This window comes from Rhinoderma darwinii, chromosome 8, assembly GCF_050947455.1.
Source record: "Rhinoderma darwinii isolate aRhiDar2 chromosome 8, aRhiDar2.hap1, whole genome shotgun sequence".
Classification (NCBI taxonomy): domain Eukaryota; kingdom Metazoa; phylum Chordata; class Amphibia; order Anura; family Rhinodermatidae; genus Rhinoderma; species Rhinoderma darwinii.
The window spans coordinates 106,472,933-106,493,169 of NC_134694.1; the positions used below are offsets into that span (position 1 = coordinate 106,472,933).

Consider the following 20,237-nt stretch of genomic DNA (forward strand, 5'->3'; position numbering starts at 1 on the left):
CGTTACCATTAAAGGCTCTTTTACACGGGCCAATTATCAGGCAAACGAGCGTTCAAAACGCTTATTCATCGGCTGTTTGTATCGTTTATGCTGCAAGAAATATTACCATTATCGGCAGCACATCTCCCTGTGTAATTAGGGAGATGCGCTGCTGACATGATGGTAATGTATAAGGACGAGGAATCGGAGTAACGTGCACTCGTCCCCATCCATAGTTCCTTGTGAAAGGAGCAAACAAGTGCCGATCAATGAGCTGTCTTGTTGATCGGCACTCGTTTACATGGCCCCATGTCGGGCCGCGTAAGAGGAACCTAACCTCTAGGTATTAGATCACTTTTTACTTTAGAAGAATAATTAGAATGTGAAACATTTGTGAAAATGAAATTATTTCTAATAGTGAACATTTGTACATGACTATTCTGTCAATGGCAGAAGTACTGGGCTATCAACAGTTTAGGGGCCCATAAGCCCAGGGGCCCATTGTCTGATGCTAATAGTGAAGAAGATCCTCTTCCCCTCCACTGTTAGTTTGGTATTAGGCTGGGTTCACACGAGCATGTTACATCCGTAAAGGACGGAATGTATTTCGGCCTCAAGTCCCGGACCGAACACACTGCAGGGAGCCGGGCTCCGAGCATCATAGTTATGTACGACGCTAGGAGTCCCTGCCTCTCCGTGGAACTACTGTCCCGTAGTGAAAACATGATTACAGTACGGGACAGTTGTCCTGCAGCGAGGCAGGGACTCCTAGCGTCGTACATAACTATGATGCTAGGAGCCTGGCTCCCTGCAGTGTGTTCGGTCCGGGACTTGCGGCCGATATACGTTCCGTCCTTTACGGACGTAACATGCTCGTGTGAACCCAGCCTTGCACGGCCTGGCTTGGGCCGTGTAAACGAGCGTCAATCAACGAGACAGCTGGTTGATTGGTGCTTGTTTACTCCTTTCACAGGGAGCTATGTAAGGAGACGAGAGATCGTTACTCCGATTGCTCGTCCCCATACATTTATATCATGTGGGCAGCACATCTACGTGTTTACACAGTGAGATGTGCTGCCGACAACGTTAATAGTTTCAGTATTTAAAATTATACGATCAGCTGCTGATCGCTGCCCTGTTGACACTGGGAATGAGCGCTCTGTGAACGCTTGTTTGCCCAATAATTGGCCAGTGTAAAAGGGCCTTTAGGATCTGGTGAGCAGCTGATCGCTCCACAGGAAGTGACATCAGCACACACAAAATGATGAAGAGGACCCCCAGAGCTCCACCACTGAAAAACTGTGTGATTATATCTGTATATATTTGCTTGTTTATATGTCTGTGTAGGTGTAATTACATTTTTATATACCTGAAGGGGTGCACTTTGGGATCTTTCCTAGTTTTCGAAACTCCCCTGTGTAGCTGTGTACTTTAATCCGTCTTAAGACCGATTTGACTTCTGGTAATACCTCTGATAGATATATTATGGTGCCACAGTTCCAACAATTTCACAAAACTGGGAGCAACAATAAAATGTTTGAATGTCCATCGATAACTATCATGCTGACAGAGGGTCTTCTGAACCACCGCCATAAAGATCATATCTCACAAGAACAGGACTTTAGATGTAATGCCAATGACCACCTATTACGGCAACCCAAGGGGTGTAACCTTAGGGGGTGCAGAGCCGGAGGTGGGTCCAAAGTTCCTCTGCCCATGTGGGGAGATCAGTGCTATAAATTACACATATAGTCGGAGGGCCCTCTTACAGATTTTGTGTTGGGGCCCAAAAGCTTCAAGTTTTTATGTTGGGGCCCAAGAGCTTCAAGTTAAACCTCTGGGCAGTCCTGTAAGCTTGCGGTCATAGGCACAGGAGGACAGAAACTGACATTATATATTGTACATTAACGTAGAGACCTCATGAATGTATAGAGTAGGGCCGGCATGAGGTGAATTTTCCCCCATTCTCCCTGCTCAGCCCCTGATCCTTTATCCCAGCCTCTTGTTCTCATACCATCCCATCATACTGAGGAATTTCTAGGTCACAGATCCGTGCGTCTCTGCGTTCTCATGTTTTCTGCTATTCACCCCCCCATTTTTGTTACTCCACCCGCCTCTACACTCTGTATGAGATCTGCCCTCCCCTTTGTTTACATGCTCCCTCATCCATCTCTCTCACAATGCATTTTAGTCTCTCTATGCTGTGCCAATATCCCTTCTTGTCCTCAGCTGCATCTATTCCCTTCATTGCCCCTAGCGGAACCGTTGCCAACTGTGCCCAGCGCCCTGCTTTTTTTTTTGGCTTATGCTTTTATGTTCTTATCCTGAAAGCGTCCCCCCCCCCACATTAAACTACAAATGACCTTTATTAATTCCATGGGACCATCATGACCAGCTGCAGTCAAAAAGGTTTTTTCCTTTTTGTAAAAGTTTACAGACAAAACTTTCTTGTGCATTTTAGAAGATAGAACTTGCCAGAGTGACAAATGTAACATTACATAATTAGGTGGATTATCTGGACTATAGGAAAGCTGGGTTATAACTGATGAGCTTCACAAGGGTTGTCTCATGAAGGTGACCTCTCCATCCTGGAGATCAGATGATCACTGCAGGTCTGGCTTCTGAAACAGCGGTCAGCTGTTCGCTATCACATAGGGAAGTTGCGGTCAGCCATACATTTCCCCTGCATATGAAATGTAGAAATACATGGAGGTCATTCAAAGGGATGGCTATCCTCGTGATACTTAGCGACTTTCTGCCCTTAATCATAGAGGGGTTCTAGAGTAGGGGAACATCTGTAAGACGTTCATATACTATACAATCCCTTTAATGGTGGCCACATAGGTTGTCAGTCAGTCACTCAACTTTCCCAAGAAAGGTGGATATCAGGACTTTTCTATTTACCGGTTTGTGATTATTGTTGTTTTTTGTTGTTTTTTAGATGTAAATTCTCTTTACAATTTGCCAGATCACCATAAGAAGTTAGTATTTTCAGGAAGTCTACAATCCACAGGGGACTGTAGAGCAGGTCTGTACACAGCCGGATATTTGACCTATGTTCTATCTTGACATGGATGTTTGTGCTTGAATGCCACAACTAATTCATCCCAACAGTGAAAATAAGATTTAACGCAACCTCGTGGATGCAGCAGCTGTCTGGACCCTTCAGAGGAACAGGGTGGTCTTGAGCATGGATGTAGGTGGTGATAAGAAAATCTTAATAATATACAGTACAATTACACGCCAGGTTGGAGAAATGTATCAAAGTTAGGCAAAATATATGAAAATTTGTCCTAATAAAATCGGTAGATTATGGCTCTGATTTTTTTTAGGTTCTACAGGATTCATAATACGGATGGGTTGTCCTTCAGGGAGGAATAGGAAACACATACACATGCAATACTGACGAATTACGGATGCATCCAAATTTTGAACACTCTCCATAGACTTTAATGATCATTTTGCATCTGCAAAATGGATAAAAATAACACACGTTGGATATTTAAAATACGCATAGATTTTATACGCCCATTTGAAAATCCCCATAACTTAACTTCAGATCAGCCGCAAACATAATACGGATTAAAAATATGCACACGTGAAACTGACCTAAGGCAGGTTGGAAAATGGCACCAATTAATATTTGCTATGGGCAACATCTCCACTATTCCTTGTACAGCGCAGTCAAACATAAACACCGTTTACATTACTTTTTGGTCAAGCCAAGTTATTTCTATGGAGAAAGGGGATGAGAGGCTGCCATACACGCTCGGCACCACTTATCTCAAGAAAACCAGGGATTGGACAGGATAAAAAAAAATATCAAATATCTCTGTTTTTCCCAGTGGGAGATGGCAGAGGACAGCTGGGTTGTCTCCATTAACGTAAACTTGGCCAGATCCAGGCACACAAGTGTCATGTCCACAGCCGTGTTGATATATATGGGGGGCAGGATGAGGGGAGCTAACCTTAAATACCTTCAGTGCTGCTAATGGAGGAAAACAATAGAACAGGACATGGAAAATTCATAGACATAAATGGTGGGATCAACCGACAGTAATATCTATGGTTGTTTTAGATGTTAACTTAATGTACAACCTCTCGTACATATTGCATTGTAGCGCATATGTAGCCTCTAAATCTTCAACCCTATAGAGAAATGTTTGTGTTATTGGGATAATTGAACCCTCTGATAGCCTGCCTTGTCCACACAACGTAAAACCATTGATCCCTATTCCCTACACATACCAGTTTAATGTTATCTTCTCTATAGAAATTGTTCAGCTGTGTGTGTGTATGAGCATTAGCACTTGGTTAATAATTTCTAAATGTCCATGAGATCTACCAATCTGGAAGCACCCTTTGATATTGAGTTCTTCCATTTTCAGTAATGAAGCTTCTGTCCCATGAGTACTGGATGTCAAATGAGCAGAATTAGAGGATACTCTTTTACCATAATTTCTGTTTTATATTGGGAATACATGTATCCAGGACTTCTTTTACCATATACCCTAACCAGATGTATATCTTAGATGGCACTTTGTTTTGGAGGAATTAAGAAAATTGACCCATGTCAGATAACGTATCAGGTATCACACTCAATACAGGGAAGACGTGGCAGAGAGCGGGACACCAGAGGGCTGCAGGGGTGCTGAAGAGCAGGTTAGAGGCATGCAGATCCAGTATTACCGAGACTGGATGATGAGCAGGAGGCGATACCGCAACCAGATTGGCGCTGGCTGACTCAGGGATTGGAGTCTAAGGAGCCCCCCTTAGCCTTTACCCTAAACCCCTGCCAGAAGATTTGGACTCTGGGACAACCACTGGTAGGCGGTGGCTGAATGAAACGTGGTCAGGCAAGTCGGGTTAGTATCAATGATACCAGATCAACAGATAAACTCGTAATCCAGGCATCGTATCGAAAGGTCAATACCATGGTCGGAGAGATTCACAATGAGAACAACAGGCAAAAAGCGAAATTTAAGAAACAAACCAAGGTCAAAGACAGAAGAACAAACAGAGCCGAAAATAATATGGAATCTGAAATAAGAGCAACATAAGCAAACAATCGCCTGCAGGTGGGGAGCCCGTTTAAAGCCCCGATGACATCATCAGGCTGCAACTCTTCCTGGTGTTGGTGTTGCCCACGCATTGACTGCATTTTTGAGGACGTTTATTTTTCAAAATCTTTATCCTTTGTTTTAGTACTGTTCACGACCATTGATGTTTATATCTGTAGCGACTGGAATATTCTTTATATAAATATGATGACACCCACAATAACATAAAAGGATTTAAGCTAAGATGTCGAAAGCTAAAAGTTCTGCTATAACAACTATTTAAAAAAGACTTTTTCCATTGCTCTGGCTTTTGTCTGACCACATTGAGTTACAGACTGGATCGTAATGTTTTTATTTGACCCCAGTCTTTGCCTTATCCCATCCCATGTGCATCCAAGAAAGCTGAGTCAGAAGAGACGCGTGTGAACCACAGATGAGCCGCCCCTCTCCTTTCACCCTGTACTAAATCTTGGCCTTTGTCTATTGTGCTCTCATCTCCATTTTTCACCTGCGTGTCATAGAAACAGGTTCGACACATATTTCACAGCTCTTTGACCCTGTTTCTCATCATTCCCTGAGGAGATCAATTTAGGTCTAAATTTAGTCCTGAGATGAGCATTGCCTGGAGGAAATCCAGTGAGCTTCAAAATACTTTCCGAAAACTAGGAAAGTGACTATTACTGGTTCATGTATTATTACATTATACTATATCTCTTCTGTAGCATGCCTCTATCCAAGTAGTCGGACACTAGGACCTCAGTAGGGTAAGGGCCAGAGAGTGACATGCAATCCTGACAGCGGACATGACCTAAATCACAGGATACAACTTTCTTGCAAGAACTTTAACCTGTTAAGTCGCGCTCCAATAGGAGTTTATGGTAAAATTTGTGTAACAGTCCTGCATCTGGTGCGGCCCCCATTATATAGTCACTATTTACCACAGAAAAAAAAAAGATACCTCATTTTAGGTGGTCCCAAAGTCCAGGATTAAGATAGGTCGTTTTAACTTGGATAGGTCTTCATTTCTTTCTGATGTACAATCAATGTAAGTATCACATGTTTTAAACCGTTAAAAACGCAGCCAACTTTGTCCTTAAAGAGGACCTATCAGCTCTCCTGCCAGTTTAAGTAAATAATTATATTCGCCATAATGTAACAATTCTGGAGCATCTTTACTTAGAACTCTGTATTGTGCCGTTTCTCTGTTATTTCTCCTAGAAATCTATATATAAATTGACAACTGGGTGTTACCAGTTAGGGGTGTGTCCTTACACAGACCGATATTGTCCAATCAGTGCTGAAAGTGTCAGAGTATGTGGGGACACACCGTTTTGAAAAAGGGAATGGTAACACCCAGTTGTCAATTTATTCATACATTTCCAGGAGAAATAACAGAGGAATAGCACAGTGCAGAGTTCTAAGAAAAGGCTCCCCAAAATTTATATTTAATGGGGAATACAATTATTTATTCAAATAGACATGTCAGGAGAGGTTACAGCTCCTCTTTAAGGACCTTCGCAATAACAGTTTTACTTTTATATTCATGCCGCCTTGTATTTTAGATTGTTGCACTTCTTATAAGGACCATTTTGGGATACATACCATATAAGTATATTAAAGTTTACTACATATAAATATGCCATACAAGAGATAAGAATAGCCCAATGTTTCGCAGATGCAGCGTCCTAAGTAGTTTTGGGACATATAAGGGCCAGCGAAACATGTCGGGGGGGGGGGGGGGGCCATATTAATCCTATTTTAAAGCAATGTTAACAACTGACCTTTACTATTGACCATAGTTAGTACCTTTACTTAGTGATAGCTGATCTATACTATTGACTACAGCTAGGACTTTTACTCAGTGCTTATGATTTGCATTGGGTTATTCTTATCTCTTGTATGGCATGGGAACTTTGATACTATTACTGGTCGACACACATTGTAGTTTTAAATTCTATGTTGTTTGTCCCGACTTGATTTAAATAAAGGTATTTTTTACAATGTAACTATTTTACTAGGTAGCAAGCAGTTGGGAAAAAAACGGATTTCTATTGTGAGTGGAGAAATGGCACGATTGGGAATAACCGATGTGGAAACTGCAGAGCATCAAGTGGCATTGATGTGAGAGGTGAACGTTGGCTACGAAGGTGAGCGAGGGCCGAACGACACGCTACAGTGGAGCAGCTCACCGTGAAAATCAACCAGGGGGCTACCAGACGTCTGTCTAAAACAGTTCAGCAAACCCTACTGCGTATGGGGCTCCGCAGCAGACCGGAGGTCGCTGCTCCTATGCTAACTAAGGTGCATCGGAAAAAAGGCTTCAATTTGCACGGCAGTATCGAATTTGGAGCACCGATGATTGGCAAAGGGTTGTCTTCTCCGATGAGTCACGTTTTCTGCTTCATCGAACGGATGGACGTTGTCATGTTTGGCGAGAAACATCAGAGAACAAATACCCTGCAACCATTGCCGGAGAACACAAGCTGGTGGTGGCGGCGTTATTGCCTGGGGATTTTTTTCATGGCATTCTCTGGGCCACTCATCCATGTGAAAAGCTCTCTGAATCCATTTGGGTATGAATCCATTGTTGCAGATCACGTCCACCCATACATGCTGATTGTCTTCCCTGGGGCAGATGGAATCTTCCAGCAAGACAATGCGACATGTCACACGGCTAGAAATGTCCGACAGTGGCTGGAAGAGCACGACCAAGACTTCCAAGTACTTCCCTGGCGCCCTAATTCGCCAGACTTGAACCCAATTGAGCATCTGTGGGACCAGCTCGATCATCTTGTTTGCTCTATGAATCCTCCCCTACGCACCCACCAGCAAATGTGGGATGTACTGCAATCAGCATAGTTCCAGATACCGGAGAGAACCTACCAGCTCCTTATTGAGTCACTCCCGGCCCGTCTAGCTGCTGTCCGTGCTGCACACGGCGGTTACTCCGGATATTAGCTGGTGGTAATAATAACGTGACTCGACTGTGTATGTATGTATGGATGGATGGATGTATATATATATATATATATATATATATATATATATATATATATATATATATATTGTAGGAGTGCAGCTACTGGACAGTGCAGAAACTCAGGTTTTAAGCAACCAGGGAGCATGTACAGCAGAGAGGGTTTTCTCTGCTAGTGCTTGGGTCTAAAGCCTGGAATAGGGCCTGGTTTGCTGGAGTGTGAAGGAGAAGGGCGGGCTTCCACTCCATACAGACAGTCCATGTCTTGGGCTGTCTGATGAGCTTAGTTAGGCTTCACCTGAGATGGCTCTTTAATTCAGGTGTGTGCTGTTCACACAGGGCTCTCAGTCTGGGGAAGACAGGCATGCTAGCCTGTGAGAGTCACCACTGTGTGAGGTAAAACTGAAGGTTTTGAGGTGCTGGGCACAAGGCTCAGTGTCACATAGTGAGGGACACTGAATGTGTTAGTTAGTTAGAGGCTGGACGGCCTAGGGTTTATTTTGTATGTTTATTGTTGTACCACTGATTGCTGTTGTGAACACAATAAAGCTAGCTGCGGCTGGTTTAAACCTTTTACTCAAGGAGTTGGAGTGAACTTTCTATGTGTGCCAACCATCTCACCTGGGAGATGGCGATCCCATGAGCTAAGTGGTCCCCAGGATGTCACAATATATATATATATATATATATATATATATATATATATATATATATATATATATATATATATGACCTAAATCAGAGTATATATATATGCATGTCTTGATGGAATGGTTAACCACTGCTACTGTGATTATACAGACAGGAAAACACAAGGATGGATGAAGCAATAGGAGAATACAGTTCCTTTAAAGTTTTCTTTAAAATAAGAACAACTGGCGGCAAGAAAAATAAGTTATCCTACCATCCCCCACCTATGACTATATCTTATACCTATCTCTTTCACTGGGTATATCCTTTGGATTCTAGCAGAGTTTCCATTTAAATAGATGAAATTGCTCTTATCAAACATCTCATCTCCATGACTCACTTTTATTGATGACATCCAGGTTCTGAAGTCCTTCTGCCTGTCAGATAAGTCTTGTTAAATGAGTCCTGGACATCCGAGGTTCTTAAGTCCTTAATACACCACCCATGATGTCCCTAGTCCATTAGGATATCAAGTAACTAAGATGTCTGGTCCCTCACCACCATGACACAGACTACTCTGCACCACTAGAGATAGGATCAAAGTTTGCTCACTGCCTCAGGCGTCATTCACACCCTTATTTATAGGGTTAATTGTGTTGCTCTAACCTTCCAGGTCAATAGGTCAGGTCCCTTTAATGAGAGGACTAGCTCAAAAACAGACAAGCCCAGTGTCAGGTTTAACAGCTTAGCCCGAAATCTCTGACAGGTATGTGCAAGGATGATGGGGCAGCATTTATACCTGGTGCCACCCTAAAAAGTGGGAGTATATCCTCAAATAGCAATTACCTAGGACATCTTCTGGTTCTATTGTGACCACTTCAGGTAGAAAAAAAGTTATTAGATGACGTTTTTGACACTAGGTTATTGTGAAATATTGCAGTTGTTATATCTATTACCATCTTGAGCCAAAATTGATCTTCCCTCTAGACCTGTTGGTCATGATATGAGGTGGTCTGGAGTGTGCGTGTTTATTTCAATGGGTAAATGGGGAATAAGCTGCTGCCAGACACTCCTGGCAGCAGCTTATCTCCCACAAGAGCAAGGGACCTCATGCACATAAGTACTTCCAACTTTTTTCTTATGTCCATCACCAGCTTAAGTCAAGTGAATATTATATGAAGATATGGTCAAGGGTGTATGGGGCCCTTGGAGAGGGGGGTACAGCCCTGGTTGGTCCCGCCACCTTCACCATTGAGGAACAAGTACCTGTGCAGGACTCCACAGTCCAAAGGAACTACATTGTGGGCAAGCAAGAGGGTAAAGTATTGGTCCAAGTGTCATGAATAGAGTGTGGAGGAGAAAACAAACAGATAAGGCCTTCTTACTGGCCGGTGCAATGAGTGCCGATCAAGGAGACAGCTCGTTGATCGGCTCATGTTTACTCCAGTCACAAGGAGCTATGTATGGGGACGACCGCTCGTTACTCCAATCACTCATCCCCAGGGATGAGTAAAATGATACGATCAGCAGATGAACAAGCGTTTGCTCGTTCACCTGCTGATCGCTGCCCTGATTTTACACAGGGCAATTATCGGCAACGAGCGTTCTATGAACGATCATTTGCCCAATAATTGGCCCGTGTAATAGGGCCTTTAGATCTTGGGAAGCAAAATTCGGTACCATAATGGGGGGCCCATTTTGATCTTTACTATAGGAGACTTTGTTTTCTATTTACGCCACTTGATATAGTACATTTTATGTATTTGCTTGCTACCTTTCTTACCTGAGGTGTTATAATTCAGAGGAGGATCATTACACCATGGATTCTGCATAAAAAAAAACCTCTCTTGATCCAGCAGAGGGAGTATTTCTATACACAGAGGTGCATCGTACAATGGTCATTTTGACTGTTAGCAAACAAAAACTTTTCCAGTATGTTTTTCATAATACACTTTATTTAGTGTTGTCATAGGTTATGTTGCTTCTTATTTGTTTTTTGTCCGGGTGTCTTTGTTAGGCTTCGTTCACATATCCGTTTGGACTCTATTCTGACGTTCCGTCTGAGGTTTCCATCAGAATAGAACCCTGACTGACACAAACATGGTTTCCGTTTCCATCACCATTCATTTCAATGGTGACGGATCCGGTGCCAATGGTTTCCGTTTGTCTCAGTTGTGCATGGTTTCCGTCGTTTTGACGGATTCAATAGCATAGTCGACTATGCGATTGATTCTGTCAAAACGACAGAACCTTTGCACATCCGTCACCATTGAAATCAATGGTGATGGAAACGGAAACCTATGGTTTCCGTATGTGTCAGTCAGGGTACTACTCTGACGGAAACCTCAGACGGAACATCAAAATAGAGCCGGAACGGATATGTGAACGAAGCCTTAGAAAATGTAAAAACAAATCACAACATCTTCGGAATACATTTCTCCAACACTTCAACTAAAGAGTTTGATCAGTTTGTGAAAATAGCAAATTAATCCTATAAGGCTATAAGGGCTCGTTCACATATATCAATTGAATCTGGTCAGTCCGGACACAACTGATGGGAAAGTTGTGCACTTTTTGAACCTATGCAGTATCCATACCCTGGCAGGGAAATGTTGAGCGCAAAGTTTATCCAGCTCAGAGACATGTCTGGCGTCACTCGACACAAAACTGACCCCGTAGGAAACCAAGGAATCAGTTTCTATCAGATGTTTGTTATTTGTTTTTGCTCATTTCTACTCTAATATTAGGGCATTGGACAAACGAATCAATATGACATATTAATTTATATATATATATATATATATTGGTCCCTGTGCCCACTGGGGCTTATAGTCCTCTCCGTAACATACAAAGGCCAATTCCCTGGGATTAAGGGAGTCAATTACAATTAGTAATAATCCTTAGGGTTTGTTCACACAGGGCAGATACGCTACGTAAAAGCACACAGCGTATCCGCCCTGCGTGTCGCAGGGAATTCCGGCCGAAAAACCGCACCAAAATGTGGTGCATTTTTCCGTCCGGAATGTTCTCTGCGGAAATCCTGCACAGGAAAACAAAAAAATAAATACTTACCATGGCGACGCGTCCCTCCGACGTCCTGCAGCTTTGGGATGACGTTTCATCCCATGTGACCGCTGCAGCTTGTGATTGGCTGTAGCATTCACATGAGATGAAAGGTAATCCCAGGAGGCCGGCCTGGACGAAAAAACAGAGACTTCTGGGTAAGTATACAATGGGGGTTTTTTCTGAGCTGCTGCGATTCGGCCACAAAATTGCAACATCTGCTATTTGTTGCGGGTTTTACCTTCCCATTGAATTCAATAGAAAAATCCTGCAACAAATAATCAGCGTTTACGCAAATACAATTGACATCCTCCGGATTAAATTACCGCACCGCATGTCAATTTCCTAGCGTTTTTTTCCGCTCATCATTTACACATCGTGTGGATGAGATTTATTCATATCACACCCTCTCTGCTGCGACTGTATCATGCTGTGGATTTTCCGCAACTAAATCTATTTAGTTGCGGAAAACCCGCAGTATTTATCCTACGAGTGAACTGACCCTTCTAATAATTCAATACCAGAGAAGTAACGATTATTATTATTACAGACCATGATTATCAGTCGAATCCCATCATTGTCTATGGCTAGCATTACAGCAGTGCACATTTCGCCCCTGTGAGCTCCTTCTCTGTTTTATTTACTCCCCCCTCTCCGTCTGTATAGTATGAGCTCCTGCTAAGGAATGTCCCCCCTCTGCTATTGTACAAAGTCTTACACTGGGTGTGTGAGTCACAAATGGAGGGGCAGACTCCAAAGCTCAGAAACAATCCTTCCCTCTCACTCACCCGCCCCGTGTAACATGCACTTCCCAACTCGCTTTCCCCAACTACTCTGTGGAGCTGGTCTCTCTGCGAACAAAGTTTAATTCTTCCCTTTAAATTTCTCCTTTTAAGCTTTATTTATTTGGCACAGATTTGCATCGTGGGGATGTGTATTTGCTTTTTATTGTTGTACTGGACCTGATTGTTCCTTGTGAGAATTTACAATTTTGCACTGTTTTGGAAAATATTTGACAATCGGGAATTTGGATATTTTTGACTTTCTGGCAGGAGTTTTTCAGGGACCAGATAATTTGGCTCAGATGTGGAGTTAACGTCTTGTAGTGTTGTCTGGGACTTTGAAGGGGACAACGTCTTGTCATCTTCAAGATGGGACTAATATCTGGGGTGATGGTTCTCCTGGGAACATTGGGAGCTGTATTAGCACAGAATGGTGAGTACAGACAAGTCTATTGTCTACTGATTATCAGAGAAACAATGAGAAGAATGTGTTGTCTGAGAGCTAGACAAACAGGAGAGAGACCCCCCTCCTGTCGAATATACGGAAGACTCACCTCGTCCCAAAATAGAGACAGCAGAACATAGACATTTCACCTTCTCCTTATACACTGACAACAGGACTCCTGGTAATATACCGTCAAGAACTATGATAGATTTTGGCAAAAAAGGCCTTCAAGACACAAACCTTAGGACATTGACCTCTTAGCACTTCCTTATACATAGACATAGTACAAGGTACGAGAATAGAGACCGACAAACAAGACACACTCCACATAACAACATACCATATACCTTCTTCCTTATACAAAGCCTAAGACTTAGACCCTCAAGTCCTGCTAATGAACCTTCTCCTAATACAAGAACTTAAAGACATATACCTTCTACTACAATCTAATACACAGACTTCAAGTTCAGCGCAATGGTCTATCATATCTTAAGACCAGTCATAGACTAAGAGATGTCCCAACAACTTCTATGGTCCTTCGAGACATCTCCAAGTTCCAGGTCTTCTCCAGCAAACACAACAGGAGTGCAGCCATCGAAATGGTCTAAAATATCTTATTATGTATCCTCCTCATACAATTGACAGGCGACTTATTTTGTTCTTCTGAAGATTGAGACTTTTCAGATCTTTCTAGTAGACATAGACAGTCATTCATGAAGAACAGACTTTAAACAGCTTGTCTTCAAAATGTAGTTATACGCGTAATGTTGACATATACAGGTGTATGCCTCCAAGGGGTATGTCTGGGTGGCCATTGATCCTAAAGAAACATCTTTTCAAAATAGCATCCCTAGGCAGAGTTCTTTAGAACATTTTGATCTTCTTGGACTTGTTGGTTTTACATATTTCTCATTTTCTTGACCTCCGAATGAAGTATATAAAACATTTAGGCACATTTTGGGTTATAGGGCGCTCAAATTGATCTCTTTGTCCATATATTAGTCATTTCATGCAGTAGACCAGATAGCAATGTCCTTTATAAAGACTAAAAAAAACTGTCAGAAAGGCTTCTGTATAATCTGGATTATTACTGACATTATTCATTTGTATGCATTTATTATTATGTCACCAATATCTCTAATAGCCGGTGTAGTCATTTAATGTTTCCGTTCAGAGCTTAGATCTAGGTCCTTTATCTTACATACGCACTTGGGACAATAAGGGTCCTCTTAAACGGCCCGACCTGGGCTGTGTAAATGAGCGCCGATCAGCTCGTTGATCGGCGCTCATTTGCTCCTTTCACAAGGAGCTAGTATGGGGACGAGCGATCGTTATTACGATCGCTCGTCCCCATACATTTCCATCATGTCGGCAGCACGTCTCCGTGTTTACACAGGGAGATGTGCTGCCGAAAACGATAATATTTCTTGCAGCATAAACAATACAATCAGACGATGTACGTGCGTTTGATCGTTCATCGACTGATCGTTGCCTTGTTTACACAGGACAATTATCATGAACGAAGGTTCTGTGTAAAAGGGCCTTATAACCTATTTATATATATATGTATGTTTTAATATGAGAAAAAAAAAACACAGGCAGAACATACAAACTCCATGAAGATTTTGCCCTGGTCTGAGTCAAACTCAGGTCTCAGAATAACTTACAGCGCTGCCAACTACCGAGCCATTGTGCTACCACGTTAAAACGTAAAAAGAGGAGATAGAGAGTAAATATGAGTATGTAATTCTGGGTTGTGTGTATAAATCGTGTGTTGAATAATAACTTTCAAAATAATTTTTGGAAAATGAGGTTTGCAGATGTGTGGTGGACTATGGACTATACTAGGATGTCCACTCAGGGGCAACCTCTTATCCAAGTGCTTCTATCAAGTGCTCACAACCCCCTAAAGCTGCCCATACACTTTCGATAATGTTGGGTCTGTACCCTGATAGCAGATTTTGGGGGAAATAAGGAACGGTCATGGTAGATTTTAACATGCCCAAATCTTTTGCCAGGAGATAAGTTGGAGTTGTGTTGCCTCCATTGAAATAAACATGTATTTTTGGCTGAGCTTGACATACATGTTTCTAGGGAGGTCGGGGACATAGCTGTCGGCTAAACAAGCATTCATCGGTCTTAAGTGAGTGGTACGGTCTATCAGTGCAGGATCTTCTTCATTAGCACTGAAAAATTAAATCTTGTCAACCCACCCATGTCTATATGGTGCCACATTTCATTCCGCAAAATGTTGACCTAAACTGCATAACCCCTTTAAATTCACCGCAAGGTTTTAGAAAATGAATGCTTGCCCCCCGCCCTCCATCCTGATCACATTTTTGTGCCCGTCTTCCACAGTAAATATCACTTTTTTTCATCTGCCCATCTTAGTATTTTTCATGTAGTCCTATGGTCCACAAATCATATAGGTGGTTAGCAAATAAAATATTCCGCAACAGAGTGCACAATGTGTTTTCAAGGTCTCCTGCTGTCCCGGATCCAGCTACGGGATACATTGTTACCTGTTGCTCGGAACATTCGATGAAGGATGATGGGGCCCGAGGGGGACTGTGACCCTGGAAGTATCTTCTGCGCAGAGAATATTTTGTATCTTGATGGAGTCAACATGTTGGGTAGTTTGACCTTGTTGGAATTGTTTTCGTCACAGCGCTTGAGTGTTTGTTGTACCATACCCTCCACTTGGACAGAGTCCAATGAGAAGAAATACATTTTCTGTATTGCTCTTTGTAAGTACTATAGAATAATTTTTTAAAAAGTTACCCGTAGCAACCAGTCAACAATTGGCGTTGAGTGATCCTTTCTTAAAGAATAATAGAAGCAGCGTGAACCAGTGTGTAGAATTCTCGTCACATAGTTAAATGTCACCCAACCAGTTTGTACTGTGTGTCATTCTTCACATATATGTGATCACTAACAGAACCTGGAGATTTCATTGATGTCTGTCCAATGAATAGTTTTATCTTTCCTAAACAAGAGACGTAAGGGAAGACATAGCTTCTGAGTGTTTCTGCAGAGACGTGTTTGTTGCATAGAATTTTCCATTCCAAATCTTAGTTGTCTGGTCATCAGGGGCCTAAAGGGAGCATTGCTGCAGAGGACCAGGCATTAAAGGGGTAAACACCCAGTAGATGATTGAGTGCCAATATATAGTAGTATAGAAAGGAGAACCAGGTCTTGGAAAAGTCTCTTTAAAAAAAATGCATCTGTCATGGGACCATTACATTTTAAATTGGGCATCTGATGTAATGAATTGATTGGAGGGGAGCCATTGGCCGACAGTCGCCCAGATGTCGAATGCAGCGGGACACCAGAAGCAGCAAACACCCCTCCCCCCCTTAAACTCTGGTATAGGGACCTGCGCAGTGGGTGCTTTCATTGATAGGTGCCCTTTAAATACAATATCCTGTGGACAAACTCAGAAGTATAAATCAAAGGAATGTCAGGTCATTACATTGTAAGGTTGGTGGCTGTTCGGCTATGTTCACACCTAGCGTAATTGCTGCAGATTTTCCATCCAATATGATCAGGGTGGACAATCAGCAGCGTATTGAAGTAGCAGCAAACTGAATGAAATTAAAAATACTGCAGAAAATTTCAGTGTGAAAAATTAACCAGCGGCATGTCAATATATGTTGCGGAATGGTTGCACACTTGTTGCAGATTTTCCACATTGTGTTCAATGAGGAAGTGAAAATCGTTGTGTTTTTTTGCAACTAGAAGAAAAAAATCCCTTTTCTAGTTGAAAATTAAAAAAAGACCATACTCCCCTGGCGCTCCCGCAGTATCGCTTCTCTGCTGGTCTGTGACGAGCCGACCTCCAGGATGACGTTTTGTCCCACATGACTGCTGCAGCTACTCACAGACTACAGCATCACATGAGACGAGACGTTATCCAGGGGCGTAACTAGGAAAGACTGGGCCCCATAGCAAACTTTTGACTGGGGCCCCCCTCCCCTGGGTGTCACACAACCCCCCTTGTAGATAGTGCCTTCTCTACAGCCCCCCCCCCTGTAGATAGCGCCATACAGCCCCCTCTGTAGATAGCGCCATACAGCCCCCTCTGTAGATAACGCCATACAGCCCCCACTGTAGAGAACGCCATACAGCCCCCCTGTAGAGAACGCCATACAGCCCCCCCTGTAGAGAACGCCATACAGCCCCACTGTAAAGAACGCCATACAGCCCTCCTGTAGATAGCACCATACAGCCCCCCTGTAGATAACGCCATACAGCCCCCACTGTAGAGAACGCCATACAGCCCCCACTGTAGATAGCGCCATACAGCCCCCTCTGTAGATAACGCCATACAGCCCCCACTGTAGAGAACGCCATACAGCCCCCCTGTAGAGAACGCCATACAGCCCCCCCTGTAGATAACGCCATACAGCCCCCTGTAGAGAACGACATACAGCCCCCTGTAGAGAACGACATATAGCCCCCCCTGTAGGTAACGCTATACAGCCCCCCTGTGGGTAACGCTATACAGCCCCCCTGTAGGTAATGCTATACAGCCCCCCTGTAGGTAACAGCATGCAGCCCCAACCCCCCAAAAAAATCCGACCTACATTGTGTCCTACAAAAGACATGTATCCCCTATCCACAGGATAGGGGATACATGTGTGATCGCTGGCATTGATAGGGAGAACGGGGGACTGAAAGTCCCCCCAAGTTCTCCATGACTAACCTCTGACTTCCAGAGTCTGCACAGCTCAATAAAAATGATAGGAGCGCTGGTCACGCATGCGCACAAGCGCGACCGACGCTCCATTCATTTCTACGGAGCTGCCGACACAGACCCCGGAAGTCCGAGGTTTGTGATGGAGAACTTCAGGGGACTTTCAGTCCCCCGTTCTCCCTATCAATGCCAGCGATCTCACATGTATCCCCTATCCTGTGGATATCCTGTGGATAGGGGATACATGTCTTTTGTTTAATGGCAGAGCGGGGAGATACCTCCCTACTCTGCCGTAGTGTTCAGTGGCGTCGCGCTGTAGCAGCCATAGCGGCTGCTAGCAAAGCCTCCGGCCATGGCGAGGGCCCGTGCCGGCGGGCAACACGGGCCCCCTCATGCCGCGGGCCCCGTAGCAGCCGCTACTGCTGCTACGGCGGTAGTTACGCCACTGACGTTATCCTAGGAGACCGGCTCAAAACAGACCATCCCGGAGAACATGGACTTTTTACTATGGCAGTGCCAGGGAAGGTGAGTATGGTCTTTTTTTTTTTTTATCCCGTTGTTCTCCTACCTCTTCTCTTCAGTGGCAAATCCGGACGAAAATCTGCACCAAATCAAACACAAATTCAATGCGGACTCTGGGTCGGAGTTTTCTGTAGCAAATTCAACTCATGTGAACATACATTTAGTAGGATGCAAGTTTTGATGCCACTGATGAAAAGTGCAGAGGCAGTACTTTTTTACCCGGAAGACTTCAGTATTAATAATGCCCCATGGTTAGTATGGGACCCTGCTAGAAATTTTGTATTGGGACCCAGGAGCACAGGTTAGGTCTATGCATCTAGGACACACTTGACATAATTACCATTTTTCGTGAGACTGTTCCATGACACGGACCACAAAGGGTTATGCAAATTTGCATTAAAATGGGTATTTTTTTGATGTTTTGGGTGGATTTTCCACAGAGGAAATGGAGCAGGGCTTAAAAATGTCCTGCAGTTTAGCATTTGAATGTTCAAATGTTCAAATTGTTTTCCAGTCCCTAAAAATGAATGGCCTATCCTCAGGATAGGCCGTTAATATCTTATCAGTCGGAGTCCGACTGTCAGGACTCTCGCTAATCAGCTGTTTTGAAGGGGCCGCAACTCTCGTACGAGCGCTGCTTCCCCTTCATTTCCCTTACTGGTCCGACTGTGAATAGCTGACACACTTGTAGCGGCCGTTCACAGTATTACAGCCTTCTCCCATTCACTTCAATGGGAGAAGGTTGTAATACTGCGACCCACCGCTACTGCTGTATCAGCGATTCACAGTCTGAGCAGTAACCGGAATGAAAAAGAAGCAGCGCTCGTACGATCACTGCGGTCCCTTCAAAACAGCTGATCGGCGGGGTACCTGGTAGTCAGACCCTGACGGATCAGATATTGATGGCCTATCCTGAGGATAGGTCATCAATTTTTAGGGACTGGAAAACCCCTTTAAGTAAACTAGATTATTCACCGAGGGTTTGTAATATCTTTGAATGACTAATGTAATGAGCCTTGTTATTACACAGATATGGATAGCATATTTTCTAGTTTATCTGTGTGGCTGTTCTTTGACCTTCTATGTCTCTTGGATATCAGCTAAAGTTACATTCAGTAGCCTCAGGGCCACTCTCAACTACAAGTGACAAAAATTTAACCTGAAGTTAAAAATGTATTTGGTGTTCAGGGCGTCCTTGAAGTGTCCAAAGCCACTAATACTAAATGTGGTTCTTCAAGATTCTTTTTCAAAATTGAGCTCTAAGTGCATTACCTGATGAATTATGTGACTGTTTTTGTGTAAGTTTGGCCAGCTTTGTCCTCTATAACCTTTCCGACTGACTTTTAAAGTGATTTATCTGATCTTGGTCCAAAATTCTGCGTTTCACTTCTTAACATAGTTTTATAGAGGTCAGAGCGTTTTTATGATACTGAGCTCCAATTTTCCCGCAGAGAAAAAGAGTTAAAGGGGTTTTCCCACGAGGAACAGCTATGACATATCCACAGGATATGTCATAATTGTCAGATAGATGATGTCATAATTGTCAGATAGGTGCGGGTCCCACCTCTGGGACCCGCACCTATCTCTAGAACAGGGTCCCCTAAACCCCATTCTTCTGCTATGTGTTGTAGCTGAAAACTGTGTTTTCTGACGATGATTTACGGAAACAGAGTAACTCGCTGAGCTACGCTGTTTCCAAAAGTCCCATAGAACTGCATGGTAGTTACTGAAACAGCATAGCTCATATGCTACGCTAGTTCCGTAACTGCCATGCACTACTATGTGAGTTACGGAAACTCCGTAGCTCAGCGAGTTACTCTGTTTCTGTAATTCATGGTCGGAAAACACAGTTTTCAGCTACAACACATAGCAGTAGAACGGGGATTAGGGGGCCCATTCTAGAGATAGGTGCGGGTCCCCGAGGTGGGACCCGCATCTATCTGATATTTATGACATCATCTATCTGACATCTGTGGATATGTCATAAGTGTCTCTGATGGGAAAACCCCTTTAAGTGATAAAGATTTTACTACCTTCAGCCAACACTAGGGGAGCGTAAGGACGTAATGCATACTCTTTATAT

At 43.3% G+C, this 20,237-nt stretch overlaps 1 protein-coding gene across 1 annotated transcript in view; it reads left to right on the forward strand.

The window, feature by feature from the left end:
* Positions 1-12,432: 12,432 nt before the first annotated feature.
* The window catches only part of AXL (AXL receptor tyrosine kinase), a 65,846-nt gene continuing 58,041 nt past the window's right edge, over positions 12,433-20,237 (forward strand). Inside the window, exon 1 of the mRNA XM_075836204.1 lies at positions 12,433-12,924. Coding sequence (XP_075692319.1) covers positions 12,861-12,924 — 64 coding nt within the window. The 5' untranslated portion in view covers positions 12,433-12,860. The remainder of the gene's footprint in view (positions 12,925-20,237) is intronic.